We start from the raw sequence: 27,891 nt of genomic DNA, 5'->3' as shown, positions 1-27,891 counted from the left end.
GGATTGCGCCATGCTTAATGCCACTGCCTCCTGCGCAAGTACCGTTTTTTTTCCGCTCCATAAGACACACTTTTTTCCTCCTAAAAAGTAAGGAGAAATATCTGTGCGTCTTATGGAGCGAATGGTGGTCCCTGGAGCCGAATTGCCCAGGGGCCAAATGCTTTTTATTTTACAAAGAGAAAAGGGGGTGTTGAAAGGGCCCTGCTCAGCAGCTGATCACCAAGAGATCGGGAGAGAGATAAGAGTCCCCGGCTCCCTTTCAGCCCCACCCTCCTTTGTTGAATGTGCTGCAGAGGGAGGTTGTTTGTTTCCCCAGCGACATGTGACTGGCTGATTAGATTATCTGTCTGGAAACTGTAGAAAAGGCTCCCTTTCCTTTAGAAGCTGCAGAAATGTGAGTTGAACCCCATAAAAGGGGGTTTTCTTCTTTGGTTTTCCCCCTTTCCAAAAGGAGCTTTGCTTTTCCCCCTTTGCAAAAAAGCTGCAAAACTTTTAGCTGATCCTCAAAAAAACCAGGGCTTTTCCCTTTGCAAAAAAAAGCTGCAGAACTTTTGGCTGATCCTCCAAAAAAACAGGGCTTTTGGAGGAGGAAAACCAGGGGGAAAATTTTTTCCTGGGTTTCCGCCTCTAAAAACGAGGTGCGCCCTATGGTCCGGTGCGCCCTATGGAGCGAAAAATACGGTATTCTGCCTTCTTGTGGGCTTGCAAAAATAAAATAAAACACCCCTTAGAAACAGGTCTGGTGCTTCACCCTAGAAGACACTGCGATCTGGATGCCAGCTAAAAGCAAACTGTGAATAAAACACCCGCAGAAGCAACTGCACCTGGACAGACGCTCCCCATATTTACCTTGTTTATTTTCCTACGGTTCCACAGGAGATTGGCTACCTGGGGCCGGATTACTATAGGTGAAAAAACACAAAATATATGCATGTTTATCCTCCCTGCCCTGCCCACCACAAACATATACGATATCTATAATTCTCTTCTGCTTGCACTTTCCTGAGAATTTTCCTGATTTGCAATTCCTGAGCCACTGTGTGAACAAAATCCTTTAAATTTGCACCTTGCCAAATCTTGTGGCCCCAAATTTTCTGACTGACCTCGGTCTGCCATCAGCCAGCCCATCTGACTGCCTTATACCCTGTCGAGTGAGCGACCCTGCCTGTCGGCTTCCTTCTCCTTCATCTTGGTGTTGCCCCTTGTGGAACTCAACAGGGCAAAAGCAGAACTAAAATTCAGCGTCCCTGCCTAGCATTGGCTGCGGTTGCGACGGTCGTTGGCTGTGGCGCCACCTACTGCTGGCCTCCTGCCTTGCGTCCCTGCCTCCCACCAGTCCCAGTGGACCCCAGCAGCAGGGAGGCGGCTCTAGGGACAGAGAGCGGCAATGTTGTCTGAGGGAGCAGAAGAACTTCCTGTGATTGAGAATGGAGGGCCTGGAGGAACGAAAGCCACAGGCAAATACCGATATTTACATGTTGCCCTAGCAAATAAATCTTTGTGAAAAGTTCGCCTCCGTCCGAGGAGCTCGGGGCAGCGTATACAGTTCTCCACGCACATTTTATCATCACGCAACAGCCCTGCGAGGTGCGTCAACCTAGGAAGCTGGGGCAGGGAGAGGGAGACTGGCCCAAGGTCACCCTGCAGGGTTTGTGGCTGAGAGGAAACTTGAGCTGAGCATCTCATGCCCAATTCTGCAATAAATCTCATGCCTGCAAACGGACAGAAGAAATTGTTGTTGTTGGACTACAACTCCCATCATCCTTGGTCACCGGAGATGCTGACGGGGGATGATGGGCTTTGTAGTCCAACAAACTACCAACAACAGCCTACACTCCTGGGTTACAGCCTGCCCCGTAGTGAGTCACGGCAGAAGCAGTACCGCCCTGCAAGTGTCAGTCCCCGCATGCAATTTTGGTCTAAAGTTAGATAGATCCCTGGTCTGAAAAGAGTCAAGAACCTCGAGTAGAGGCTTTCCCAGCCGTCATCCGAATTAAAATATTGTTTTGTTGGGAGATGCCAGGGAACCCTGAATCTTCTGCCAGCGATTCATGTGCTCGGATACTGAGCTGTGATGCTCTAACCATCACTGTGCTTTGGGGCTGCCTAGATAAGAGCATAAGGTGAGCTGGATCCGAACACAGGTCCATCTCTTTGAGCATCCTGTTCTCACAGCGGCCAACCAGATGCATATCAGAAGCTGGTAAGCAGGGCTTAAGCTCAACAGCGCACTCTCCTCACCTGCGATTCCGAGTAACCAGTAGCACATAACCATTATGGCAGGCAGATTTATTGTCCATGAATTCGTCTCAACCCCTTAAAGCCATTCAAGGCTGTGGCCATCACTACGCCTTGTGGCAGCGAGTTCCACAGCTCAGCTACGTGCAATCTGAAAATTGCTAGGCTCCCTGCGCAATTTCTCTCGCACCAAGGCTGTGATTTTGCACAACGGCTTCTAAAGGGGGGGGGGCGGCTGAACAGCTTTGGGTTCTTGAGGCAGAAGCTCCCCAGTTTTCCTTCCAGAGTGAAAACAAGCTAGACTTATGGCTAGCGCACACACAAAAACGGAACAACGATTTGTTATTATGAAAAACTTTCCAGAATTCTCTCCCTCAGGCCACACTGTTTATTACACCAGAAGCAAACGCGGGAGGAAAGTCCTTCGTTTCTCAACATACGGCCCATAGAAATCCTCACTCGATTCTCAAAGCCGCATGTAGGCAAGAGAAATCCCGAAAGATTTCAACACCTAAATTTCAAACTTAAGTTTTAATATTCAGCTGATAGGGGAAATAATAGCTTTGGGATTCCCGGTGTCTGTTTGCATTCACAATCTAAAGGAAATACTTGAGGGGGGGAGAGGAGGAAAGTGTTGTCTTCAAAATTCAAACAAGATATGCCTTTACACCACCCATTCCCAGGATGTAAACTTTCTCAGAAGGATGGATGAGGTATTTAATGGTCTAACCACTGGCATTCGGGTGAATGGTGGACGGGAAATTCTCAGTTCTCAGGATTTGCAGAATTAACACAGACTTCTTGAATTTGCTGGAAATGCACAACCAGGCACACTCACCACTACAAACAAAATAGAAAATTCTTTCCAGTAGCACCTTAGAGACCAACTGAGTTTGTTCTTGGTATGAGCTTTCGTGTGCATGCACACGAAAGCTCATACCAAGAACAAACTCAGTTGGTCTCTAAGGTGCTACTGGAAAGAATTTTCTATTTTGTTTCGACTATGGCAGACCAACACGGCTACCCACCTGTAACTCACCACTACAAACTCACACTTACACACTCACGAAAACACAGGCAGGGCTCTGTGCGGATGGGACACAATCCTAGCCCCTTCGCGCAACACATTGTTGAGAGCCGCGTCCAGTCCTTACAAGCCCCACTTAGGATGCGTGCTTATTTGCATATACCGTTTGTTCCATGCGTGCAAATCTCTCTCCGAACACACGACCCACCAACGGGCACGCACAAAGCCCCAATTTTGCACAGAGACCCCAGCACAAACACACACACGCCTGTGTGTATTTGCAAACACTGCAGCCAATTCCCAATTCCAGCCACTGTCTTGTGAGCTGCTGGTGTCAGGATTAAGACCTGGGAGAGACCAGGGTTCAAATCTACAAAGCTCGGCCCGTGAAGTTCACGACTGGGTGACCCTGGGCCGGTCGCCAGCTCTCAGCCTAGCCTACCTCGCAGGGTTGTTGTGTCAATTAAAATGAGGGGGGTGGGGAGAAGAACTAGGTGTGCCAGCTTGAGCTCCTTGGGAGAAAAAGGTGGGAGATAAAGGCAGCAAGTCAACTTCTACCGTTTGCCTGCATTGCAAATGTGCAAAAAATAAAAATAAAAATCATGAACCACCAGGTAAATTGAAAGCACACCTGGCTGCTTGGATTTCATTCACTGCCCCTAGGATACATCACGTGGTAGATCATAAGACTCTTAATCTCAGGTTTGTGGGTTCAAGCCCCATATTGGGCAAAGGATTCCTGCATTGCAGGAGGTTGGACTAGATGACCCTCAGAGTCCCTTCCATGGGTGCAAACTCCTTGCCTAGATCTTCCTATGCCCAGATGGCCAGAGCACAACCACAGGCAAACACAATACCTTCTCAGCCATCCCCAAACCCTCAAATGCAGAATAGCTGGCGTTGGGCCTTACCTGAGACCAGTGCAAGATGGGTGGGGTTGTAAGCTGGGTGCTTGGCCAGGACCCTGGTTATAAACCCCCTCTCCCCCCGCTCCCTCCCGCCGGCCAGCCTCATATGGGCACACGGACCCATTCCTCTCTCTTCCCCCCCCCCAACCACTTCCCTCCCCACCACCCCAATCCTATCGTGCTTCCCCTGGAACAATTGGAACAAGTCGTCATTGTTGTGGTATGAAGAATAAGAACAGGTTCAGGGAGAGGGGAGTGGGGGGGGGGAGACATCAAAATATCTTGGAACAACAGGGTTGAGATTCCATTGGGGGGAGAGTAGGGGGGTCTCCGGGGAGATGAGAGAACGGAGCTGCACATACTTTTTGCAACCAAGGAATATTCCACTGCCCTCCCCAACGCTCAGTTTCCACATGTAATCTCTTGCACACCCTCACCCATAGTTTATTGGAAACCCCCCCCCCCACACAAAAACCCTTAGCCATAGTTTACTGTTCCCCCACCTGGCAGAAACGTAATGGGAAGAATCCAGAGAAAGGAAAACGTTGCATCGAGGCATTGCGTTATCAAGTGCCGTTGATTTCGTCGCAAGCCGAGCGCCGAGATGCAACTCAGAGGGTTTGGGGGTGGTTTTGAACATGAGTAGGCAAACTAAGGCCCGGGGGCTAGATCCGACCCGATCACCTTTTAAATCTGGCCCACGGACGGTCCGGGAATCACCATGTTTTTACATGAGTAGAATGTGTCCATTTATTTAAAGTCCATCTCTGGGTTATTTGTGGGACCTGTGTGGTGTTTTTACATGAGTAGAATGTGTGCTTTTATTTAAAATGCATCTCTGGGTTATTTGTGGGGCATAGGAATTCGTTCACTTTTTTTTCCAAAATATAGTCCGGCCCCCCACAAGGTCTGAGGGACAGTGGACCGGCCCCCTGCTGAAAAAGTTTGCTGACCCCTGGTTTTGAAGGTGTAACTGATTTATGTCCAGAGCCCTGAGTTGCTTAGGGGGGGCTCGGCAACACCACTTGAAAACTTGTCACCATCCTCTGTTCTTCCCTTGATCCGGTAAACAGAATCGGGCAACGTGAAGCCGATTACGGGAGCCTCATCTCGGGAGACGTTTTCCTTTGCCTTCTCTTGAGGTCTTTTGCCACTCAATCGAGACTCACCTTTTGTAAGCGCAAACCAAAGACAAGTGCTGTCATAGATATCCCCCATGTTGTGCTTTCGCTGCCTGAATTATCACGGGAGGAGGTGTTCCTGGGCCGCTTTCCCTGTGCGGACTCATTCCCTGGAGAATATTGTAAGAGGGTTTCTACTGAGAGAGGGATATATATTTTTCCAATTTAAAAAATTATTATTTGAAAGCTGTTGCAGAGGGACATGATTTGGTCAAAAGAAGGGCTGTTCCTGGAACATTAAGCAGTGCTTGAAACTTCCCACCCACTCAGGAGTGGGAGAAACACAGGCGTGACAGAGGTACCTCATTTCTCCCCCAGAGGGGCTAATAGCAGCTTCCAGGCAGTGGGATTTGGAGTGGGGAAAAGAGGCAGAGAAGGTTGAACGCTGCCCTAGCTCAGCGATAAGAGCATTCTCTCTGCATGCAGAAGGTCCCGAATTCAAATCCTGCCATCTCCAGGGAAGAATAGCAAGAGATCCCTGCTTGAAACCCTGGAGAGCTGCTGCCAGCCAGTGTAAGCCCATCTTGTCTAGCATCCTGTTTTCGAAGTGGCCGCTTGGATGCCAGTGGGAAACTCTCGCAAGCAGGATTCAAGCACAAGACCCCTCTCCCCTCCTGTGGTCTCCAGCAACTGGCATCCAAAAGCGTTATTTCCTCGACTGTGAAGGCAGAGCACAGCTACCCTGTTTCTCCTAAAATAAGACATAGCCATAAAATAAGCCATATCAGGATTTCTATGCATTGGCGAAATATAAGCCGTTCCCCGAAAATAAGCCATACCCCGAAAATAAGCCATAGTGACGTGGTACCTCCCATTAAAACAGCCTGGAGAGGCGTGGCTATGCAGCTTACCGATGCGACACGGTTAAAATAAGACATCCCCTGAAAATAAGCCATACTGTGTTTTGTTGAGCGAAAAAAAATATAAGACGGTGTCTTATTTTAGGAGAAACACGGTAGCAGCAGCAGATCTGATCGCACACCTCACATGTAGCAGCTGTCTTGCTCTCACTTTCACGGGGAACAGCACCGCTAGTCCCATTTTACAGCTGGAGAACTGAGGCCAAAAGGAACATGTGCAATGCCACACATTCAGTCTGCAGCAGAGGGTTGTTTGCGTGAATGGACAAACTCGCCTTTTCCTCTTTTTTTTCCACTCAGGTGGAGAAAGTTTAGGTATACGAAACTCAAAAAGTCCAGCTGACAGCCAAACCACATTCTGGTTGTCTTTCGATTCATAGTTCGATTGCCCCGAGGCAAAAACATGAACCTGTTTAAACTTATGTAAGTTAAGAGGGTGATCTCTCAAACGGTACAAAACCCCTCAGAACAGTAGGCTACATAGGCAATACCCCAGCTAAGCAATTATGTGGAGAGCTGCAGGCATTTTTTTAATACTAGGAAGGAGGCTTTTCTTTCGAGGGGAGAGGGCTAACAGCCAGCAAACTATAGATGTCTTTTACCCCAGCAAAGAGGTTTTAACCAAGTCTTTTCCATTTTCCTGAGAAATCCACTTGCTCTCTGGAAGGGCTTGAAAACCATTGCAAAAACTATCTAGAGCTGCACTGTAATGGCATATAAACAGTAATAACAGAACTGACAATCTTCTCCATCCTCCCCGCCCCCCAACAAGATTTAGATTTCAAAATTTGGATCCGGAATTTGCAGGGTTGTGAGGAAAGCATGGGATCTATGCTAAGCCCAGACTTCCCTTAGCTGCAGAGCCAATTTCAAACCACCAGGACTCCGTTCTCGAAAGTCAAGGCGAGTGTACCTCTGAGCATGCACAGAGTGGCTTTCCTTTGCCAATTTGCCACCACGTGAGGCCGCACGCACAAGAGCTTCCGAGCCTGGGCTTTTTGTTCCCCTTTTCTTGCTTTTTAAACAACGTGAGAAGTTTGAAAACACAAAAGCTGCTTTTCATCGCAACCGCCCCCCCCAAAAGGCCTAGGCCTTTTAGCCCATCTTTGAGCCTGAATCTGGGTTTTTCCATAGCCTAGCCGAAGGGAAGGCTGGGACCCTGGACTCCTTTGTCCCCAGGCCTCGAGGAGAGCCGAGGCGCTGGATCGAGACCAGGGCATGCCGGGAGGCAGGACTCCTGGGTTCTATTCCCGTCTCCCCGACGAGGGGCTATAATAAGGAGCCTTTGTGGCGAGGTTGCTATATAAGGGCCGCCAGAGGAGCCGGCCGAGAAGGTCACGCTGCCTCAATGCCATTCCTGCCTTTTGTTCTGGGCCAAGGGGGGCCATCGGCGGACGTCACCCGCCAGATCGAGTGACGGCCAGGCGGGACCGGCGGCCAGCGCAGAGGGGAGGCGAAGGCCTGACATTTGGGGAGGGAATGCCGCATGGTGGGGGGGGGGCAGGCCATGCCCTGGAAGGCAGAAACGAGAGATGGCAGGGAAGGAGGCAAAAAGCAAAAAGCCAGGAGGGCGGAAAATGCCCACAGACAAGGCCGAAGGGAGGCCTGCATGGAGTTAATGGCCGGAAGGTGGCAGCTCCTGGCACGGTGCCCCCCATTCGCTGGCGCTGTGCCCTGCCCCGGATTATGAATTGGCTCCGGCCTCCCCCTCGCACCTGCTCCCTTCTTTGTCTCTCGCCTGGCACCCCCCCCCCCGCTCCCATGTGTCCATTGTCTGTCCTAATAATGCACGGCACAAATTTAGCCTCTGCAATGTGCTCCCTTTTTCCATGCAGCCCCGGCCACCTCAGCTTCCTTCGCAGAAGCGGGAGACGCCGGACAACTCTGAAGAACTGGCCCTGCTTCTTACGTCTTCCGTTTCTGAAAATTGTGTTTTTGTGTTGGGGTGTGCCTTTCCTCCTCTAACCACTACACCTGGCTACCCTGTCACCCTGGCTCCTAACCAGGATGAAGGCTCCATCTCCGTGCGCCCTGAACACCAGTGACGCATGAGCATCGCTCAGCTGACCATAAAGGCGCAATTAGAAGTCGTTTGGGGGCCTAGCAATTCAGTTGCCACAACAGGCAGGAATATGTCATTGTCAAGTGACCCACGGACGGCAGGGGAGCTTGAGAAGCACAGCCCTGAACCGCAAAATTTATCTCCGGAATTCGCATCGCCATCCCAAGCTGAGCTAAAAAAAGCAGGAATCGGCACAAGCTTTCTCTAACCACAAGGCCTGCTGCCCAATCGTCTCGCCTCCTGAACCTGCTCTTCAGGCTTTGCTGGTTCCGTCAGAGAAGAGAGAGGAAAGGACCCAGGAGTCCTGGCTCCTGACCCCCGTCCTTTACCCTTAGGCACGCCAATTTTCTTCCGGCAGACCCCTGAAGTCCTAGCCTTCAGCGCTCCTCGCACACCCTGCTCAGACCACTAGGCCCCACAGTCCCCATTTTGAAATCTGAGCGCAGGACTCAGCAGTCTGTAACACACGCTCACACTTCCGACAAGCCAATTTTCCCGGCTTCCCCCCAAATGAGCCATTTCTCTCCCCTGCCTGATGGGCACTGATGACTTTTTGGAGCCAGAATTCCAGCTGCGAGGGTAATAGGAAAGGTTGTTCCAGGAGCCCAGCTGGGAATGTAATTGGCACGAAAGCCATGCAAAATAAAAAAGAAAAGAAAAATGAACCAGCTTAAGGGAGTCCCCAGCTAAGGGGAGGGATGGGGAAGAGGGGGGCAGCCCTGGCAAGATGCCCCCCTCCGCCTTCGAAAACAATAGGCAGGTGAAACAAAGGCTAAACGTGGGCTGGAGAGAAGACAATGGGATTCCTGGCGCGCCCTGGCACTATGCGCCTGGCTATTGTTCCCGAGCCAGGATAGAGCAGAGGCCTCGACAGGACAGGAAAAGATCGAGAGGTCAGCGGGAGGGAGCGGCGCACCATCGCACAACTGTGTCACCCGTGCGGCATGGCGGCCAAGACAAGGCTAACACTCGGAGCATGTGTGGATGTCAACAGAGCCAGCACGTTGTTGTCGTTCAGTCGTGTCCGACTCTTTGTGACCCCATGGACCAGAGCATGCCAGGCACGCCTATCCTTCACTGCCTCTCGCAGTTTGGCCAAACTCATGTTAGTAGTTTCGAGAACACTGTCCAACCATCTCATCCTCTGTCGTCCCCTTCTCCTTGTGCCCTCCAGCCAGCACAGACCATGCTAAAATGCATCTGGGTTACGTTCGCGGGCAGGAAGCAACTTAGGTACCCGCCAATGAATCCGCCCGCAAAGCGAAAACAGGAATGGGCTCGTAAGGTTTATGCACATCGTAGGAACATTAAGAGGAGCTGGTGGGATCGGGCTAATGGCACCTCTAGGGCAGCATCCTGTTTTCACAGTGGCCAGGCAGTTGCTTTGGTGGGAAACCTGCAAGAAGAAGGGAAGGAGAGTTTGGATTTGATATCCCGCTTTATCACTACCCAAAGGAGTCTCAAAGCGGCCAACAATCTCCTTTCCCTTCTTCCCCCCGCAACAAACACTCTGTGAGGTGAGTGGGGCTGAGAGACTTCAGAAAAGTGTGACTAGCCCAAGGTCACCCAGCAGCTGCATGTGGAGGAGCGGAGACACGAACCCGGTTCCCCAGATTACGAGTCTACCGCTCTTAACCACTACACCACACTGGCTGTCATCTTGCGCTTCCCCATCTTGCAAACCCCAGCCAACTGGTGTCGCTTTCCACTCAACAAAGTCCCAAAGCGATTTGCAACCAAAGGTTTTTTTTTTAAAACCGTGAAATAAAAACCATGTAAAAGTTATTACAGGCAGATTTAGCCGTAGGAGAGCATATTCCTGTTTTAAGTCTTTGCCTGGTGGCAAAACGATGGCAAGGTTGGCACCAGGCGGGTCTCCTTGGGGACACAATCCCTTAAGAAAGCTGCCACGAGGGAGAAAGCCAGTTTGGTGGAGAGTCTGAAGACCGGCAGCTCAGTGGGGCAGAGGCTCTGGTTGCCACCCTCCAGACCTCTCACGGAGGGGCATGGAGAGGAGGGCCTCACGCAACAATCCCAGGGTCTGGACAGGGTCGCGAGCCGCCTCGGCCCATCTCCCCGCCATGCAGCGGGGCATCGCCCACGCAGCACCACCATCTCTCTACCACCCTGACCACAGATCAGCCCATGAAATCCAGGTGGCACCAGCTGAAAGATGTAACCCAACAGTACCCACAGCAACCTCCCGAGTTGGGTAATGGCTCTGGGGGAGAACAGCTGCTTTGCCTGCAGAAGGGCCCGGCAGAAAGGACCAGGAGGATGCTCCCCAGGGCTTCTTTTGGGGGGACAAGACATATGTCTGTCTAAACTGGTACAAGGCGTATGCGACCGTCATTCGCCTCTTTTTAGCCCTGGCGTGATTGTTTCGAAAATATCAAGCAGATAAAGCACGCCGGGGTTGCGAACGGCAGTAATGTCATCTTCTGGTTGGCCGAAGGGATGATGTTATTTGCTGGGAGGGAGCCAAGTTATGGGGGAGCTCAGGGGGGAGGAAAGAATGGGGGGGGGGAATAAACGGCCAGAGGGAAGGAGGAATATCGGGGGTGGCCGACGCGGGACGGTTGGTCGAGAGATAATGAAATATTGCGGGGACCCTAAATGGGGGTGGCTGTGATACCCGAGGATAAAGGACGAGAGTGTAAATACTTGCAGCTTCCACCCATCTATCAGCGGTTTATTAAGGTTCTCAATCACTGGCGTTGCGTCGCTGCATATTATAGGAGCAGAGAGCTGAAACAGCGACAAGGTTAACCCTCTGTGAATGCTCTGATCCCCCCCTCTCTCAAACTTTGCTTCCACTTTGGAAACCCCTCTCCCTTTTTTAATGCACGGTCGCCATTTTTATTTTTCATGTAGGAGGCTAAACCCATGAAAAGGGCGAAACAGCCAAACGGAAGGTGGGGACATTTATTTATTTTTAAATCAAGCCTGCTGCTGTTTCATTGGATTTGGCCTCTAAGGTTCGCTTTCTTTTTCCTCCCCACCATAGCTGTCAACTTTCCCCCTTTTTAAAGGGAAATTCCCTTATTCCAAATAGGATTCCTCGCAAGAAAAGGGAAAAGCTGACAGCTATGCTCCCCACCCCACCGCCCCACCCCGGATTTTAGGTTATGCTTAATGCTCTTAACATTTTGCAAGACACTTGGAGACGTCGTATTCAGCAAGCAACTAAACAAGTGACTTATTATTGGCAATGATAAATCCATCGAAGAATGAGCCAAAACGTGCGGGGGGGGGGTAGTTTCAGGGCGAGGACTGGGCTCTGTGTGCAAACCAGTTCTGCGAGGGGGGAAACTACAGTTCCCGTTATTGTATTTATTTTGGGGGTGTGTGTGGTTTAAATGTAGAGTGCACAAGCAGCCTCCGGAAAGGCGCAAGAGGGGGACATCGACACAAAGGCAGTGGGGGGTGGGGGATATGAACAGCTGGGAAAGGAGAGGGGGGACTGGGGTTCTTGGCAGCAAATTTAGCATTCGAACAATAGCAATGCAGATTCCTGGAAGCAGGAGGTGAGGGGAAGGAATGCCTGGCATCCCATTGTCTCTCTCTCTCTGACTTTTCACTAGCTGCCATGCTGAGGGTGGGGGTGACATCACTCGCTGGTTGCTCCAGAGGAGACTCTGCCAGAGATGGGGGTCTCCACACCCTCAGCCCTTGCCAGGCGCATTCTCAGCTGGGCCTTCGGGTGCTACCTGCCCATTGTCCTCGCGGCTGCAGGCCTGGCACCGAGGACCAGTTGCGCTGCCAGCTGGGCCCTAGATTTAAACATTGCGTGCTAAACATACAACAGACCAGGGTCCCACTATGCTGTAATTATCCCAGAGTTCCTAAGCGCAAAAAATGGTTGTTCACTTGCTCCAGTCAAGGGGTCAAAAGAGGTCTGTGGGTGGTGCGTTTTTCCAGACCGAGATAAAACAAAAGAACAGAATCGCTGTGTTTGTTCTTGTCGGGCACAGGGTGGTTGTGAAGTCAAATGGGGCGCAGAAGGCGCGCATCACAGATGCCACCTCACTTGAAGGGCGGAATAAAAATGTCTCGCCAGTAATAAATGGTGAGCGAAGACTTGCGAATATATAAAATTTGGGGGCTGGATAGAGCTCAATTGCCTGTGCTAATGAAACAGAACAGTAGTTGGCAATGGATTAAACCCTGCATGGCGTTCTTTGCTGTAAGGCTGCAGTTGGGTGAAATGAGCTCCGGTCCACGAAAGCTCATGCTGCAATAAGTGTCACTCCTTAAAAAGTCATTTCTATTACCTTTGCTGTTGACGAATGATCGGCCGCGTCTTCACCTGACATATGCAACAAACATGTGACTATACTGGTCGCGGTTCTGTATCAACAGAGAGGGGCAGACGGGGGTGGGAAGGCAGCCCATCTAGGAGAAGGAAAGCTCTGGAGTAAACCCTACACAAAACCGGAGTGGAGTCCCTAAGATGGTTGGATGCCACCAGGTATACCTTGTTCCAGCAACTCCTGCAGCCAAGCTGGTGCCAAATGTATTGCTCTGCTTTTCTTGGACCACATCAGCCAGGCCAAGGGGGGCAGGGAAGGAATCTTGTCGTCTTGGCAGCCCCGGACCTCCATGCACATTGCCCAGGTCACTTCAGTGCTGCTAATGCAGCAGTCTGATTTCACCCCCCTGAGGCCACTCCATTGCCTCTCACGATACACGGAATCCAACAATCAAGAGAGAACTCAGATCTGCGGCAATGGCACGTTTGCAAGACACCCGTTCTGCACACGGAAGGAACCAGTTCTTCATTGTACTTTGGAACTCCCTGCCCATTGATGGTCTGAGCCAGTTGATTTACCACTCTGAACAGCTCTGCCAGGCAATTCACTGAGGACACCACAGAGCCCAAGAGATAAGCTCTCTCTCCACTGCCGCCCCCCACCCAAAAAACATGGGGGGATCCTAAAAAGTGGGGTGGGGCCGGGGGAACAAAAAGAAGAGGAGAACCAAATGGAGCAAACTGGGAAGGGGCCAAGCCGGCTGGCAGCTGGAACCCAGACCAGGAGCACTGCACTCCGAAAAGCAGAGTGTCGCAGTGAGGTCCCACCTGCAAAAGTTCACATTCTTACCGTCCATTTCCTATGTGTTGCATCTTACTGGTTGGTTGGTTGGTTTTTACCGTAGCTCTTGAAAAAAGAAAGAAACATTCGAAAACTTATTTTGAAGACATCCCCCCCCGCCCAAATAAAAGCAACAACTGAACAAATCCAGCCCAGCGTGCTAAAAGCGACACAGGTTCCCATTTCAAACAGTATTAAAATACAGTATTAAAAAGAATACAGTAATTCTTAGGCTAGAGTTTTGGCGGACCTCCAGAGGACTGCACGACCCTCATGGTATTGTAGACTTGGGACACCCAAGGCGCATCTAGCCCAACCCCAGCAAAACACGGGCGTTCTAACCGCCCTGATTCTCAACGCAAATCTCTTTTATGAATTGGAGTTGTAAATTGGAGAAGGTCCCGCTGATTGGGCTACGTGTTTCCCGCGGGGCGGGTTTCAAGCTCCAATTGGCTGTTACGATCTGAATCCCCGCCTCCTTCTCCTCCCCCGCCCCGCTTCAATAGTATATTCGGCTCACACATCCTTTCTCTGTTTCGCATCGCAAACCCCCTCTCCGTGCCTCTGATTGGCCAGCGTTGCCCAAGAGGCCCAACCTTGTCACCTCATTGGCCAAACCTTCCCCGCAGGAGGCGGCCTTTCGGGCGCTATTGGTTATTTCTATAGCAACGGGGCGTTCCAATTTGTAAAGAGGCGGAAGTCGACGAGGAACTCTCACACACGCACACCGCGGCTCCGCCTTGAAATTAGTCCTCCTCCCCGCGATTGGCTGGAAGAGGCTCCTGCGGGGCGGAAGCCTTCCGGCCATTGGCCCGAACTCTCGCGGACCGAGGAGGTGGTTGCGTTTTGATTGGTCCGCGCCCTCAAAGAAGGCGGGGTGTTCCACCCCAGATGATTAGAGGCTCCTTCCTTTCCACGTGGGAGTAGGAGCGATGGACATGGCGGAGAGTCAGCCTGGGCCGCCTGCTTCTCTGGACCTGGGGGTAAGAAGGGAAGAGGGCGATCGAGGCGAGGGTGTCCTTGAGCACGTGCAGAGGGCCTTGCTTTGATCTCTGAGTTAATGCAGGCACGATCCTGAATTTACACCAGCTCAGTTGCTTCATGATGCCAACGTGTAACTTTCCTTTTCTTTTTGCCCAGCCCCATAAGATTATTGAACCCTGTTGTTTATCGTTTGCGCGTTTATTTGTTTGTTTATTAAGTTTGTATACCGGATATCTCGGGGTGGCTCACAGCATAAAAATACAAAATGAAAATACGCAAAATACGCAGTAAGAACAAGAACAAAACAAACGATTTACAGACACACACCCTCCCCCACAAATATATATATATATATATATATATATATATATATATATATATATATTTAAAATGTTGTTATTTCCTATTTTTACAACGCTCTTCTTGTCGGTCTTTATGCCGTAGCTCTTGATTTTATGATGGTTTTATTTTTCAGTGTTGTACCTTAGTAGCTCCTCTTAGAGATTTTAAATATTAAAAGAGTGGTTTACAGATGCTTTTGATTAAAGAATGCCATGCAGGGTTTAAGCCAATACCAACTGCTGATCCCAACAAATGGGGCTTCTAGGATGGAGGAGATTAGGGTATCCCGTAGGCTAGAATGAGTCCAGTTTTCTCTTCTTTATTTCTTCTGTCCTGCCTTTTAAAAACATTTTTCATTAGGGTTCTCATTTGATTTATCTCTACGGAAGTAGAAATGGCGTTTGTGTGTGTGTTTAAAAAAAAAGTGCATCCAAGTTCCTTATTTTTTTCGTTATTTTTTTTAAATGAAGGATTTGGAATCCTAAGGATTATGTTGAAGGTTATATAGGTGTGATAATAACATGTAAGTAACCTGCTTAAAGCTAATTTTGTTGGTTAGTAACTAAATAGCAAACGTAATTTAAAAAAACCAAAACTTCTGTACCTCTCACTTTAGAAATGAGCAGTGCAACTCTGTGCATGCTTTACTGGGGCTTGTAGAATTTCAGCTTCCCAAAATCAGGGGTGCTAAGATGTTGTAGTGTGACTTTGGGATTCAAAATATAGTTTGGTTGAATTGATATAATTAAAACAAAATAAAATAAAAAAATTCTTTCCAGTAGCACCTGAGAGACCAACTAAGTTTGTTCTTGGTATGAGCTTTCGTGTGAAGTGTGCATGCACACGAAAGCTCATACCAAGAACAAACTTAGTTGGTCTCTAAGGTGCTACTGGAAGGAATTTTTTATTTTATTTTGTTTTGACTATGGCAGACCAACATGGCTACCTACCTGTAACTGATATAATTAAGTTTTGCTTGGTAAATAAATTGTATGTAGAATCATAGAATCATAGAGTTGGAAGAGACCACAGGGGCCATCTAGTCCAACCCCCCTGCCAAGCAGGAAACACCATCAAAGCATTCCTGACAGATGGCTGTCAAGCCTCCGCTTAAAGACCTCCAAAGAAGGAGACTCCACCACACTCCTTGGCAGCAAATTCCACCGTCGAACAGCTCTTACTGTCAGGAAGTTCTTCCTAATGTTTAGGTGGAATCTTCTTTCTTGTAGTTTGAATCCATTGCCCCGTGTCCGCTTCTCTGGAGCAGCAGAAAACAACCTTTCTCCCTCCTCTATATGACATCCTTTTATATATTTGAATGTGTGTAAAATTACGTAGAAATCATTTAAATGATTGCCAAGCGTTTGCAACTATATATTATTTTTAGAACCATTTCAGAATGGTTTCAGAACTGTTTTTTAAGGTATGGAACGTGTTGCATTAATCTAGGCCAAGTTCACACCACACATTTAAAGGACGATGGCTCCTCTTTAAATAGCCGTTCACTGTTTCCCCTGAAATAACTCTGGGAATTGTAGCTCTTTGAGGAGAATTGGAAGTCCCCATACCCCTCACAGCACCCTTAACAAATTACACAAGCGATTTAAAAGCATTGTGTGGATGGGGACCTTGTCCAGATGTGGCCATGGTGTGGGTGACAGTGGCCGGATATGCTTTTCCAAGGGATTTTGGGGTGAGGTTCTAACAAAGAGGCCTTTTATATGAGGAAATTGTGCATTTTGGTGTTGGGAGCAGCAGGGTATGGAGCGTGGGGAGGTTGATGGGGGAGAGAAGCACAACCTTCTGTGCTCCAGAGATTTTGGATCAAGACCTCCATCGTTCCTGAAGGTTGACTGTTCCTGGTGGTATTTGTCTTTCCACCTGGAGGGCTTTCTGGTTCGGTAAAAGCTGTGGCAGTGCATTTTGGGGTTGTTCACCATTTTTATGGCCAGTTTGAGTCATAATAATAATAATAATAATAATAATAATAATAATAATTTATTTGTACCCCGCCCATCTGGCTGGGTCTCCCCAGCCACTCTGGGTGGCTTCCACCAAACATTAAAATACATTTAAAATATCACAGTTAAAAAACTTCCCTAAACAGGGCTGCCTTCAGGTATTTTCTGAATGTCAGGTTTATTCCCTTGACTTCTGAGGGTGGTTTGAGCAGGTTGGGAAGATTGGATCTGAGATGCTGCTTCCCCCCTTGCTTTGGGAGGGGTGAGGTGCATATTTTGAAAATTTCTCCCCCTTTCTGTTTTCCTTCTTGCTCCAGGAGAGAGTGGAAGCAGATCTGCCGGCAGCCCTCGGCCTCTTGAAATCCCTCCAAGACCAGGTGAGGGACACCTTCCTCTTCCCTTTCGCGGCAGGCATCCCATCTCTGATCCCTCTTTAAGCTTCACTGTCTTTCTTATTTTGCCTCTTGCTGGGGTACAGGTGGTCGCGGTGACCCATCATGTACAGACTCTGGCGCAGAAGGTTCGGGCAGGGGCCTACGCCACCGAGAAGGTGAGTTGTTCTTGGAGGAATTTGGGGTGGGGAGCCTAATTCGCACCTGGCCCTGGCTTCTCTGTGACTGCTCTATTTCTTGGTTTGGTAATGTGAAACCAAAAAGGCAGGCGCCTCTGAGCACGTGAAGAGTGCCCTTCCCGTTACTGTGCTTAGGCTTTGGGGCAGGCATCAACCCCCAGAGCGTTCAGCTAAGGGAGCCTTCCCCCAGGTTTTATAATTCTGAAGTTTGAATGATTTTATGATGCACTGCTTTGATATATAAATAACAAGCTGCCTGTTTATATGGAGAAAACTTTTCTACTTAATTTTATTTCAAAAACAATCATATACCGCTTGATTATTATTTTTTGCAAGCACCTCAAAGCCTTTTACAGAAAGAATAAAAATGAAAATTTCAGTTTAAAGATGATAAAACAGTCAAGAAATAATCAGAATCAATTTTCAATGGAAAGGCAAATTGCGGTAAAATACACATCAACATTCTGCATGTCTGGATAGCCTTGCCTAAAAAATGTTTTTAGCAAGTGCTGAAAACAGTACAGGAAAGGCCCCTGTCTGGAATCAATAGGCAGGGAGTTCCAAAGGTTGGTTTCTTACATGTACGAAATGAGTATTACGGGACTCGCAACTTCCACCTGTCTCAGCCATCATTGCCTCTCACGAGGAATGATGGGAGTTGTAGTCCAAAACATCTGGGAGGGGGCACCTGCATGGGAGAAGGCTGTCTTAAAGAAAATACTATTGAATTCCCAAGATACTGGCCACTGATCTCTGACTTCAAGTCTTTCTTTCCGGTTAAAAATGTCCCATAATTTCTCTTGCTGTTGTATTGGGGGGGGGCCCTCTGCTCCCCCATTTATATATTTAACCAAGTCAAACCAGATTGAATAACGTGTGTTTTTCCTTGATATCTCTGTGTGAATGAACTCTATGCATTAGCTTTTTTGTTGGTCATTGCCAGAATCCAGACTGTGCCACACCAGATTTCCCATGCGCTTCCAAAACCATCCCTTACTCTTTCTCACTCCCAGGGCCTCAGTTTCTTGGAAGTGAAAGACCAGCTCCTCCTCCTCTATCTCCAAGACCTCTCTCACCTGATCCTGGAAAAAACTTCGGGGAACTCCATGGCTGACAACCCGGCCTTACTGCGCTTAGTGGAAACCAGAACGGTAGGAGTGGGGAGGAGGCCTGGAATAGGGGGAATTTTTGCACTGATGATTCCTTTCTGAATTGGTTAGTTGCTTTGTTTTGCCCGGGGCAACCCGAAACATCTTAAAGCCAAGAACAAGACAGATAATTAAAAAGGCCACATAGAAAACAAGAAATACCGTATTTTTCGCTCCATAAGACACACTTTTTTCCTCCTAAAAAGTAAGGGGAAATGTCTGTGCGTCTTATGGAGCGAATGCATGGTTCCTGGAGCCGGATTGCCTAGGGGCCAAAAGCAGATCGGGCTCTTTTTTTTACAAAGAGAGAAGGGGGTGTTGAAAGGAAGCCGTTCAGCAAGTGATCTGGAGAGAGATAAGGCTCCCTTTCCAGCCCCGCCCGCTTGCCCAGGCCTCCATTGTTGAATGCAGAGGGAGGCTGTTTGTTTCCCCAGCGACATGTGACTGGCTGATTAGATTATCTGTCTGGAAACTGTAGAAATGGCTGGAGGACTAGAAGCTGCAGAACTGTGAGTTGGACCCCATAAAAAGGGGGCTTTTCCTTTTTGCAAAAAAGCTGCACCACTTTTCAGCTGATCATCAAAAAAGCAGGGCTTTTCCCTTTGCGCAAAAAAGCTGCACCACTTTTCAGCTGATCCTCAAAAAAACAGGGCTTTTCCCTTTGCAAAAAAGCTGCACCACTTTGAGCTGATCCTCAAAAAAAACAGGGCTTTCCTCTTCTAAAAACTAGGTGCGTCTTATGGAGCGAAAAATACGGTGCATTAGAAACATCCCACCCACTTTTAAAGGCTTCCGGGAAGAGGAATGCTTTAGACTGGTGCCTATAGAGATGTAATTAAGGTACCTGGGGAGAGCATTCCGCAAACGGGGAGCCACCACAGAACAGGCCCTTTCTCGTGTTGCCGCCTTCCAAACCTCTCATGGATGAGGCACATGACGAAGGGCCTCAGATGCTGACCGCAGGGTCTGGGTTGGTTCCTATGAGGAGAGGTGGTCCTTGAGGCATTGCAGTGCTGAGCCGTTGAAGGCTTTATCGGTCAAAACCAGCACTTTGAATTGGGCCCGGAAACTAATCGGTAGCCAGGGCAGTCGACCCAGGATTGTCTTGCCTCGGTGAGCAACCTGGTCGCGGAATTCTGCACTAGTTGAAGTTTCCAGGCAGAGGGCCTTCTGCCCACCCTGTGGAATGCCCTCCCGTCAGATGTCAAGGAAATACACAACTATCCGACTTTTAGAAGACATCTGATGGCAGCCCTGTTAGGGAAGTTTTGAATGTTTGAAATTTTATTCTGTTTTTAATGTTCTGTTGAAAACCGCCCACAGTGGCTAGGGAAACCCAGCCAGATGGGCAGGGTAGAAATAAATTATTATTATTATTATTATTATTATTATTATTATTATTATTATTTCCGAACCGTCATCAGAGGCAGCTCCATGTATAACACATTGCAGTAATCTAGCCTGGAGGTTATCAGAGCGTAGACGGCAGAAGTTAAGCTATCTTATCCTTGAAAGACCTGCATTGGCTCCCAGTACATTTCCGAGCACAATTCAAAGTGTTGGTGCTGACCTTGAAAGCCCTAAACGGCCTCGGCCCAGTATACCTGAAGGAGCGTCTCCACCCCCATCGTTCTGCCCGGACACTGAGGTCCAGCTCTGAGGGCCTTTTGGCGGTTCCCTCGCAGCGAGAAGCCAAGTTACAGGGAACCAGGCAGAGGGCCTTCTCGGTAGTGGCACCCGCCCTGTGGAACGCCCTCCCATCAGATGTCAAAGAGAAAAACAACTACCAGACTTTTAGAAACATCTGAAGGCAGCCCTGTTTAGGGAAGCTTTTAATGTTTAATAGATGGTTGTTTTTTTAATATTCTGTTGGAAGCCTCCCAGAGTGGCTTGGGAAACCCAGGGCAGGGAATGAATGAATGAATAAATGAATAAATAAATCATCAACATCCTTGCCCAGAGGAAGGGCCCAGCTGGGCCACCAGCCGAAGCCAATGGAAGGCACTTAGGCCACCTCAGCCTCAGGTGACAGCAGTGGACCCGGAAGTACCCCCAAGCTGCGTAGCCCCATCAGGAGCAGGCGACCTCCCACCCATCCAGTCTAGGGACCCTCCCGCTAACAGTGCCTCAATCTTACCTGCATGCAGGATACCTGTTGGTCTTTTCACCTGCATGGCCGAGTTGTAGGGTCTGCAGCGCAGTGTTAAGACGCTTGTTCTGCGTGGAACACCCCTTCTTCGGTCACCAGTATCTCCAGATTAAGGGTGACTCTTTGTATATTTGACACTCTCTGTTCCCACGGCCGAGCTGGACAAATTGTGTCTCTGGATAAGGCTGAAGGCTGACCCCTCCCTGTCCTTGACATCTTGGCAGGTCTTGGAGAAGATGCGTCCCATTGACCAGAAGTTGAAGTACCAGGTGGACAAACTTGTGAAGGCGGCCGTCACAGGGGCACTGGGTGAGACATGCGGACATTTCCAGCTTCAGAGTGGGGGGGAGGGAGGCAATCCTGGGACTTTTCCGAGGGTGCGGCCTAATTCACACTCCTGGGACGCTGCTTTCTTTGCAGGCGAAAACGACCCGCTGCGGTTCAAACCGAATCCTGGCAACCTCGTGAGCAAGGTATGACAAACGGGTGCTGGGAGTGGCTTTGGTTCAGGAGCAAGGGCTTCTGGGTTTGCCAGAGGTAGCGGTGGGCTGGCATTGGTCTGGAGTGGAATGTCCTTCTCATTTTAGATACACAAAATAAAAGGGCCTGTTCGGGGCATGTTGTTTGGCAGAGCCTTATCAGTGGTGGCACCATTTCTCTGGAGTTTCCTTTTCGGGGAGCATGAGAGCTTGCCTCTCTATTTTCTGACGTCAACCAAACACAGTACTTTTGCCAGGCACATTTGTCTACCATGGGACTTTACACCTGAGTAAAGTTTTTCTGTAATTTAGCAGGGTTGTTTTTTTTTTGTTCTTAGTTTAGAATTAAGGAATTTTTTTAAAAAATCAATTTCTTCTTACATCGTTGCTGATTTTAATGTGTGCGTTTCTGCATCACTTTTAAATGAGTCCTTAGGAAAATGTGACAAACTTCAAGATTTCCAACTGGTTAAGGTGTGCCTTGTCTCAATTCATAGAATCGTAGTTGTAAGAGTTGGGAGGGACCACGAGGTCCAGGTATTTTGCCTAATGTGGGACTCGAACCCACAACCCTGAGATTAAGAGTCTCATGCTCTGACTGAACTTCACTTTTTAAAAAAACTACTTAAAAGCTTCATTATATGTTTGTTTATTTTCTCTTTCCTGTTCCTATATTAATCCTTGTATTTGTTGGCACTCTTCTTCTCTCTTACTCTCTGGCCTGTGAAAAACTTTCCCACCTCCTTCAAGCTCCATTTTGTCTTTTGAGGGGGGAGGGGTTGATGTATTTTAAGATCAATGACAAACCTAGACAGCATCTTAAAAAGCAGAGACATCACCTTGCCGACAAAGTTCCATATAGTTAAAGCTATGGTTTTCCCAGTAGTGATGTATGGAAGTGAGAGCTGGACCATAAAGACGATCGCCAAAGAATTTATGCTTTTGAATTATGGCGCTGGAGGAGACTCTTGAGAGTCCCATGGACTGAAAAAAGATCAAACTTATCCATCCGTAAAGAAATCAGCCCTGAGTGTTCACTGGAAGGACAGATCCTGAAGTTGAGGCTCCAGTACTTTGGCCACCTCATGAGAAGAGAAGACTCCCTAGAAAAGACCCTGATGTTGGGAAAGATGGAGGGCACAAGGAGAAGGGGACGACAGAGGACGAGATGGTTGGACAGTGTTCTCGAAGCGACTAACATGAGTTTGGCCAAACTGCGAGAGGCAGTGAAGGATAGGGGTGCCTGGCGTGCTCTGGTCCATGGGGTCACGAAGAGTCGGACACGACTGAACGACTGAACAACAACAACAAGATCAGGCCTGCCCACCTTGGATTCCACATGTTGTTGGACTGCAGCCTCCATCATCCCTGGTCATTGGCCATGCCGGCTTGGAATGAAGAGGGTTTCATCCGACATTTGGAGAATGCTGTTTCAGATTGTGAGACACTGGGCATCGAATGATTGTGTCCTGCTCTCCTTCTTACATCTGTACAGTGCCTCCCCAGCAGATGCAAGATACACACCATATAAATAAAGATTTTTATAACGCTTCAGTGGACCAGGCTAAGCCTAAGTGTTCAAGAATGCCAGAAACCAAACTTTTATTTTAAAACAGGAAGAATCCCGGCAAACAAATGTGAGCATCGCGAAATGGTTGGGGCCTCGCCTTGGCTTGGAACCAACCGGGGCATAGCTGTCAACTTTTCCCTTTTTTAAAAGGGAAATTCCCTTATTCTGAATAGGATTCCTCGCAAGAAAAGGGGAAAGTTGACAGCTATGAACCGGGTGTCCTGTCAGAGGGCATATAATAACTTTAAAAATGCTTGATCCTTGTGATTTTCCTCTGTTCTCTCCGCAGCTCGACGACTCGGAGGAGAGCGAAGATGGAGAAGCCGCTGGTGGCGCAAAGAATTCTGGGAAAGGGGCGTCTAAAGGAGGGAGCAGGAAATACGTCCCGCCCCGCTTGGTTCCTGTACATTATGGTATGCAGGATAATTTAGGTGGAGGAGGGTTGGCCTGGCATTGCTGACAGGAGCAGGGATGCGGTGCTGGCAGATTTGCCCTTACCCCACCCAGAAGTGGCTGCGATTGAGCAGCTGCAGGGCTGTTTTACCCATAGACGCTAGTGGTGCGGGGCGCCGGGGTGCCAAGTTCTGGAGGGCACCAGGCGAGAGTCCGGGGAACACTGAATAAGCGCGCTGAGTGAGTGAGGCTGCGTGTGCCGCTCCCACCGAGCGCCGGCTCGGTTTTTTCCCTTTTAGCTTGCAGGTACCGTGTCAGACTGTTGCTTCTCTTTGCCTCAGATGAAACGGAAGCCGAGAGGGAGAAGAAGCTTCTGGAGCAGGCCAAAAAGCGAGCACTCAGCAGCTCCATCATCCGGGAGCTGAAGGAGCAATACTCGGATGCCCCGGAGGAGGTCCGGGAAGGGCGCTATTCTCATGCCAGCCGGCAGAGCCGAGAGGATGAGCACCGGTTAGTTTGGAGGGGTAGGGAATCACAGGGAAGAGAGGGGCAGAAGTCGAGGGCGTCTTTGCAAGTGGAAGGGCTGTGAGAAGCCAGGAAGAGCTCTGGGGCTGGGTGAAGCCAAGGCCTGTCTAGTCCAGAAACCTGTTCTCACCGTGGCCCAGCGATATGGGAAACCCACAACCAGCGCAAATGTGCTGTCCTCACTTGAGAATCCCAAGAACTATTACAGTGGTGCCTTGGTTTAAGAAGAGTTTGGATTTGATATCCCGCTTTATCACTACCCGAAGGAGTCTCAAGGCGGCTAACATTCTCCTTTCCCTTCCTCCCCCACAACAAACACTCTGTGAGGTGAGTGGGGCTGAGAGACTTCAGAAAAGTGTGACTAGCCCAAGGTCACCCAGCAGCTGCATGTGGAGGAGCGGGGACGCGAACCCGGTTCACCAGATTACAAGCCTACCGCTCTTAACTGCTACACCACATAATCAATTCCGGAGGTCCGGTTGTAAACCAAAACAGGTTGTAACCAAAGGCGCGCTTTCGCCAGTGGGGCCTCCCAAAAAAATGGGTTGTAATTAAAAAAAATGGCTTGTAATCCAAAAAAAGGACACACACTTCTGGGTTTGACGTGGTTGTAATCCAAAATGGTTGTAATCCAAAGCGGTTGCAAACCAAGGTACCACTGTATTTTGAGGCACAGCGGTGGTAGGAAATAGCCCATTTGGACGCTGCTAAATCTTGTGGAGGCGAATTCCATAGTTTAACCCTGCCGTCTCCCATGGGATTCTGGTATGAAAAGAGAATTTTCTCCCTGTTCACTTCCTCCACACGGTGCCTAATTTCCGCACTTTTCCTGGGTCTTCCCTTCCCACCCCCAGCAAATGTCTGAGGGTTGTGGGTTTTCTCGGAGCAGTGCATGGGTGTTTTAAGGGATTCTGGGGGCTGGTTTCAAGCAAAGGGTGGAGCGTGCTGGGAGATCGAGCTTCCGGGCTCCACGCCATACCTACAAAAGACAGGCTGTTCTGGAAGGTTGGAGAGGCTGCCTTTCTTTTTCCCGCTCTCCCCCCTCCCCAAAATTTATTTAGATTCACGAATAACGTAAATAATATACACACTCTTAATTCGACAAAAATAAAACCATATACAAATAATCTTCTGTGAGGTTACAAAAATTCAACTTAAATTAAATTTATACAGTCTCTTTTTTTTCTTTCTTGAAGAGGCTGCCTTTAGAAGCGTAGGACCCGGGGGTCTTGTTAGCCAGTGTAGTCCAGCCCCTGTTGAGTGCAGGGATTCTGGAGTTTGAGCCTCCGTAGCTTCTGGCTGCAGAAAAAAACCCCCACATTTTGAAGTAGTTTTCAGAAGACGTCTGAAAGTAGGCAGGGTTGATTCCTGCCAAACCCCCTAGTGGCAGGGAGTTCCGCAGGGCACTAAAGGCGCAATCCCTCGTGAAGGCCGACCGAACCTCAGGGGTGCTGGGAACTGCCAGAAGTGCCCCCTCAAAGGGTCTCTGGATATCTGTATCGGGGGAGAGGCTTGTGCTTCCCACGGCAACTGGTCCCGCCTCTGAGCTGTAGTGGTTAAGAGTGATAGACTCGTAATCGGGTGAACCGGGTTCGTGCCTCCGCTCCTCCACATGCAGCTGCTGGGTGACCTTGGGCTAGTCACACTTCTCTGAAGTCTCTCAGCCCCACTCACCTCACAGAGTGTTTGTTGTGGGGGAGGAAGGGAAAGGAGAATGTTAGCCGCTTTGAGACTCCTTCGGGTAGTGATAAAGCGGGAAAGCAAATCCAGACTCTTCTTCTTCTTCTCCTGCCAGGAAGATGATCTTCATGTTCAAATGAGGGGCGGGATGTGTGTGTCCAAAAGAGATTTTTCTATTGGTACCGGCCACAGCGGCTGGTGGAGCTGCCACGTTCAGAGGCAGCGTACCCGCTAAAGCCGCTCGCCTTGAGTTTTGGTAACAATTTTCCCCGTGGCTTCGTTCTGCAGGACAAACTACGAGGAGAGCATGATGGTCCGTCTCAACGTGACCCGGAAGGAGAAGGCGCGCCGCAGACGAGTGGGGGACCTGGGCTCGCAGCTCAGCTCCCTCACCCACTTCGGGGACATCACCGCGTTGACGGGGGCAGCAGCCCCATTGGGAGAGGTGAGCCTTTTGGTGGATGCGGCCAGCTGTTAGTGGGTGGGCGGGTGGCTCTTGCCTGAATCGCACAAAGTAGAAATTTGGAAGGTATTCATGCAAGTCCCGCTTCCCGAACTCGGTGCGTTCCCTGGAAATTGTTCATCGTGCGAGTGTTTTGCATAGCGGATCGACGGTTTCCATTGATTCCCATGGGGAAATTTTTGATGCATTCCGAGTGTGGGAACTCTGGGAATTGTAGCTCGGAGAAGCGAATAGGACCCTCCTAACAACTCACAAATAATAATAGTAATAGTAATAATAATATTTAAACCCCAGCCACTCTTGAGAGGCTTCCAGCAAAATGTTAAAAATACGATAAAACATCAAACATTAAAAACTTCCCTAAACAGGGCTGCCTTCAGGTGTCTTCTAAAAGTCAGGTAGTTGTTTTATTTCCTTGACATCTGGTGCGAGGGCGTTCCACAGGGCGGGTGCCACTACCGAGAAGGCCCTGTGCTTGGTTCCCTGTATTTTCGCTTCTCGCAGGGAGGGAACCGCCAGAAGGCCCTCGGCGCTGGACCTCAGTGTCCGGGCTGAACGATGGGGGTGGAGACGCTCCTTCAGGTATGCTGGGCCAAGGCCGTTTAGGGCTTTAAAGGTCAGCACCAACACTTTGAATTGTGCTCAGAAACTTACTGGGAGCCAATGTAAGTCTGGTATATGGTCTCGGCGGCCAGTCACCAGTCTAGCAGCCGCATTCTGGATTAGTTGTAAATAACAAAGCAGTATCATGCTGCTTTGCCCTGCGTCCTGGAGGTGGAACCAGTGTCCTGTCCCGCTCGTTGCTGGAGAGGTGGCGCCATAAAATGTTCCCGCCGTTCACTTTTCAAATGACATTTGGCTCGGTGAACCCCAAAGCAAGGGGGTCACTTGACTGTCTGCTTTAGCAGCCAACAGCCAGTTCAAAAATCTCTGGCTGCACCTCAGAAGATGCGATTTGAAAGGCCGTTCGATGACAGCCTGCAGTCCCATGTAAGGTTTTCATGTTTTCTTTCCTCACATTCCTGCCTCTCAGGATTCGGGCCCCCAGAGGAAGAAGAAGAAAAAGGTCGGCATGAAACGAGGAAAGCAGAAAAGAGGTAAGTGCCATCAAAATATTCTGGTTTTCCTGGCGAACCTCAGCTCGCCCTCGTCCGCACAGAGGCCCTATCGAACCCTACACTTAAAGCTCTATGATACCACTCTTGGGCAGCCAGAGATTTCCCTGAAGGACTCCTGGGAAATGTTGTTTCTCATGCGTGTTGAGAATTATTCCTTTCCCGGAACTACAATTCCCAGCGTGCTTCAACGTTCAGTCCCTCTTTCCGGGGAACTCTGGGTATTGTAGCTCTGTGGAGCAGGGGGAAGTAGGGGTTTCCCAGCGACCCTCAGCGCCCTTAACAAACTACAATTCCCAGGAGTCTCTGGGGGAAGCCTTAACTGTTTATAATGTGCTGGGGGTACTGCTTTAAACGCATGCTGCTTGATGTGGGCAGACAAAAGGCAGGTTGGTAAAATTTGTACCTGGAGGGTACAAAAAAAACTTTTCTGGAAGCTGTTCTGTAGCACCTGAGCCTTCCCCCCCTCACCCCACATCATCCTTCTTGATGACAGTTCCTCACAGAGGTCTAGCTGCATGATATAACCCATGTACACATGCGAAATCCTCTCCTCTCCTCTATACTAACTCGCTCTTTTTTTCTCTCTCTTTCTCTTCCTCGTTCCACCCCACCCCAGGTTTCCGCAAGAGGCGATAACCCCCTCACAGTACTTGGGACCGATCTCTGCAAACCCCAATATCTCGGGATTTTTCACATCCGTTAGATTTGGTAACAATAAAGTTCAAGCGCTCGTTTCTCTTTTCCCTGTCAAAAAAAAGATTTGTTGTGTTTTCCTTTCCATCTTGTAAAGGGAGGGTGGGCACCTGCAGGAACGTTTCCGTGGGGCGGAAGGATCAGAAAGAAAGCTGGGAGCAGGCTGGTTTGTCTCGCACAAAACAGGAGAAGCAGGGAGGCAGTATGGTGCATTGGTTAGTGTGTCACACTACTAGGGTTTTGGGAGACCCACGGTTCAGCCATGAAGCTTCAATGGGTGGGCCTTGGGGCCAGTCACTGCCTCTCAGCCCAGCCCTACCTCACAGGGTTGTTGGGATTAAATGAGGGGGGAGAAGAACGATGTATACACCTCGGAGAAAAATAGGTGGGGTATAGATGCAATAAATAAAAATAGTGTTTTCGTTTCTCCTCATATTCTAGAAACT

The 27,891-nt window shown here is 49.3% G+C and overlaps 2 protein-coding genes across 3 annotated transcripts in view; one reads left to right on the top strand and one right to left on the bottom strand.

Annotated features, from left to right (window-relative positions):
* The window catches only part of MYH7 (myosin heavy chain 7), a 39,763-nt gene extending 35,568 nt beyond the window's left edge, over nucleotides 1–4,195 (bottom strand). For both annotated transcript variants that reach the window (XM_033168847.1, XM_033168848.1), the window contains exons 1-2: nucleotides 4,177–4,195; nucleotides 850–902 (exon numbers count right to left, since the gene is read on the bottom strand). The gene's annotated coding sequence lies outside the window, so the exon portion shown is untranslated. The remainder of the gene's footprint in view (nucleotides 1–849; nucleotides 903–4,176) is intronic.
* Nucleotides 4,196–14,248: 10,053 nt separating this feature from the next.
* On the top strand, nucleotides 14,249–27,508 carry NGDN (neuroguidin). The gene is made up of 11 exons (XM_033170519.1): nucleotides 14,249–14,352; nucleotides 16,974–17,033; nucleotides 17,135–17,206; nucleotides 18,241–18,378; nucleotides 20,749–20,833; nucleotides 20,945–20,997; nucleotides 22,863–22,986; nucleotides 23,308–23,476; nucleotides 25,460–25,616; nucleotides 26,668–26,731; nucleotides 27,369–27,508. The coding sequence occupies exons 1-11, from the start codon at nucleotides 14,302–14,304 to the stop codon at nucleotides 27,386–27,388; spliced, it is 993 nt and encodes a 330-aa protein (XP_033026410.1). The 5' UTR covers nucleotides 14,249–14,301; the 3' UTR covers nucleotides 27,389–27,508.
* The last annotated feature ends 383 nt before the right edge of the window (nucleotides 27,509–27,891 follow it).

The sequence above is a fragment of the Lacerta agilis genome, chromosome 14 (assembly GCF_009819535.1).
Source record: "Lacerta agilis isolate rLacAgi1 chromosome 14, rLacAgi1.pri, whole genome shotgun sequence".
Taxonomy (NCBI): Eukaryota; Metazoa; Chordata; class Lepidosauria; order Squamata; family Lacertidae; genus Lacerta; species Lacerta agilis.
The sequence above is the reverse complement of the archived record's forward strand: the minus strand, read 5'-3'. Positions and strand labels throughout refer to the sequence as shown.

What these genes read in the sequence shown, in the direction of transcription:
- NGDN (XM_033170519.1), top strand. Translation starts at nt 14,302, where the DNA reads ATGGACATGGCGGAGAGTCAGCCTGGGCCGCCTGCTTCTCTGGACCTG. An exon ending in CTGCTTCTCTGGACCTGGGG is followed by an intron (nt 14,353 to 16,973) that starts GTAAGAAGGGAA and finishes TTCTTGCTCCAG; the next exon opens with GAGAGAGTGGAAGCAGATCT. An exon ending in GGCCGTCACAGGGGCACTGG is followed by an intron (nt 20,834 to 20,944) that starts GTGAGACATGCG and finishes CTTTCTTTGCAG; the next exon opens with GCGAAAACGACCCGCTGCGG.